Source organism: Solanum verrucosum, unplaced genomic scaffold (genome assembly GCF_900185275.1).
Source record: "Solanum verrucosum unplaced genomic scaffold, falcon-dt-bn FXZP01000053.1, whole genome shotgun sequence".
Classification (NCBI taxonomy): domain Eukaryota; kingdom Viridiplantae; phylum Streptophyta; class Magnoliopsida; order Solanales; family Solanaceae; genus Solanum; species Solanum verrucosum.
Genome location: NW_026020152.1, coordinates 1,033,365 through 1,036,217, shown reverse-complemented (window position 1 = coordinate 1,036,217; position 2,853 = coordinate 1,033,365). Strand labels below are relative to the sequence as shown.

Below are 2,853 nucleotides of genomic sequence, written 5' to 3'. Positions count from 1 at the left end.
ATGATTTACTCATATTACTTCTAAGTTCCCTTTGCCCTGAATTTGTTTTACTATTTTCGAATATAAATAGGTACCTTTACTTTTCTAATTTTCCATGGTCTTCCAATTGTGTATTTTCTTTTCAACCACCACCACCACCCCTCTTTCTCTATAGTCATGGTACACTCATCATCACATGAGTTATAGTCAAGCCATTAACCCTTCATTTTTTGTTGTTCTATCAAAAACATTTTCAACATAGAAAATCAAGCAACATCTAAGGTTCTTGAAAACTTTTAAGCTTAAAAAACTTAAAACCTAAGTAAGCCATTATCACTTTTTTTGGGAGGATTTCTATATTAGTAAACCCTAAACATGTTTCCTTCAAGCAATAACCATGATACTTTTTCCTATACCTCAAAAACATTTCTTGAAAGATCTTTTACATATGATCATCAAAACCCTAGTTCAAGTTCAAGACAAGAAGATAATCCATTTTTCTTGAACTTCCCTTCTCCATTTCTTGATCATAATGAGTCTCCCTTGAGCCAAATATTGCCTCATAAGCACCAAGATTATCATCATGTCAAAGAGGGAAATTTTACTCATCTTTCTAGTGAAACATCAAAGGAGGAAATGTCTATTGAGGCTAAACCATCATCAAAGAAGAGAAGTCTTAGCACAACACCACGAAGGAGGACAGGGAAGAAGGATAGACATAGCAAGATTTGCACTGCTCAAGGTGTGAGGGATCGAAGAGTAAGATTATCCCTTCACATAGCGCGTAAGTTCTTTGATCTCCAAGACATGTTAGGCTTTGATAAAGCAAGTAAAACCATAGAATGGCTTTTTTCCAAATCCAATAATGCCATAAAAGAGCTCTCAGAAAATTACATCCCACAAAAAGAATATAGTGATGGTAACAAGATTGTTATAAATAGTAACAATAGTTCAAGTAGTGAAGGAAAGAGTGATTCCTTAATGTCAGAGTCTGAGGAGAACTCAATCAATGAATTAGGAAAAGATAAGGAAAAAATGATGATGCAAAATAATCCTCATAAAAGGGAATCAAGGGAAAAAGCAAGAGCTAGGGCTAGGGAGAGAACCAAAGAAAAAATGATGATAAAAGGTCTAGAAAAATGTAACCCTAGTAACATGTTTGATCAATTAGGGTCATCAAGAAGCAATAGTGGTTTTCTTGATCAAGATTCAAATAACAATTCTTACAACACAAGTGTTAATCAAGAAAAAGGTTCTCCACATGAAGCCAATTCTCAATCTCTAGAACATCATTTTCCAATTCAAAATTATTTAGGTGGTACAAGTACTAATTCATCAACAATAGATGTTGGAAATTGTTTCATGAGTTTTCATGGAAATTGGGAAATCAACTATGCTCCAATGAAATCAAGCAACTATAGTACTACATTTGCAGGTAACCCTAGCTCAATTTACTTGGCTCAACAATATCAGACATTGGATCAAGAAAAAAATCTATCCTGCAGACATCATAGATTGGAATAAATTTCAAGTCGATCGTACGTGCGCGATTTTTAATATAATGTATGTTATATCTCCTATGGTTTGATTTTCTTTTTTTGGTTGTTGTTGTTGGTTGATTTTTGCAATGTGGAAAAATTCTATTATTTTGCTTTTGATGTTTTTGGTGTGTAGAAAAGGAAGAGAATGTGTTTATGAATAAAATTTGTTGTTTCATTATTTCACCAATTATATTCTCTTTTTTATAAGTTTAATGATAGTAGTTTTTGCTTGTTATTGTTGGTTGGATTTTGAGTTGAGCTCAATAAATAATCTATCATACTCCAAGATAAGAGGTTGCTGACTAAATAAATTCTTGCATAAATATAATGGTTGAGGCAAGTATAGAAAACTAATGCATATGAGATCTTCTTGGATAATTTAGGAACTTATTGTTGTTGTTGTTGATATAAGGGAGAAAATAAGTCCTTTATTTAAGTCATGTCATATGGAGTAATAAAATGGAGAGAAACTTTTTTCCAATCCAGGTTGAAACAATGATATATTTGAAGAAGAATATTGTCGACTAGACGTTAGTCAAGGGTCTATTAGAAACAGTCTCTAATCTATCTTCACAACATAAGGGTAAGATCTGCATACACGCCACCCTCCTCAGATCCTACTTATGGAGTTATGTTGGATATGTTGTACGTTGTTGTAGTTGTAATGCCAATTAGAGGGGTTTATTAGCCCTTTTGAATCAATTCATGAATAAATTGGCTTAAAATTAGTGAATCAAAGTACTTTATGCCAATAGATACCATATTGTAATTTGAACAAATGAATTATAGCCATTGTTGTTCAGGTTTTAAATCATTTCATGAATAAATGGCCTTAATTAGTCAGTCAAACTTGTACCAATAAAATAGCAATATTGTTTATATATATTCTATAGTTTATCTCATTATAATATCTAATGTATGCATTTTGCAAGGTGCAAGACATATATATAGCAATTAATTTGTTTAATATTTACACATGAGAATCTAATATAATTTATTTCTACCTATCTGAATTGGTATTATTGGTGAATTTCTGGTAAGACTTTAATTTGGTAGTTTTTGCTTCATTTATTTTTATTTACTGAACTTTGTAATAAGCGGCTCATCTACAATTCATAAATTTTCAAATTCCAACAGTTTAAGTTTATTGGTTGCTGTGATCTCTATTTTGATAAATATATTAATGTTTGATATCTTACCTTCATTGATGATATAAATAAACATCAAAATTTAAATTGATGATTAAAGGTATTCCTAAAAATGGTTTATTTTTTCTTGTTATTAATTTCATACTAGTGTTTACTAGCTACACCAAATAGAATAAATATATATA

General features: G+C 30.9%; 1 protein-coding gene across 1 annotated transcript; it reads left to right on the top strand.

The window, feature by feature from the left end:
* Positions 1–344: 344 nt before the first annotated feature.
* Positions 345–1,698, top strand: LOC125828158 (transcription factor TCP12-like). The gene has a single exon (XM_049507475.1). The coding sequence runs from the start codon at positions 355–357 to the stop codon at positions 1,501–1,503; it is 1,149 nt and encodes a 382-aa protein (XP_049363432.1). The 5' UTR covers positions 345–354; the 3' UTR covers positions 1,504–1,698.
* Positions 1,699–2,853: the final 1,155 nt, after the last annotated feature.

Coding starts and splice junctions, on each gene's coding strand:
- LOC125828158 (XM_049507475.1), top strand. CDS start 355: ATGTTTCCTTCAAGCAATAACCATGATACTTTTTCCTATACCTCAAAA.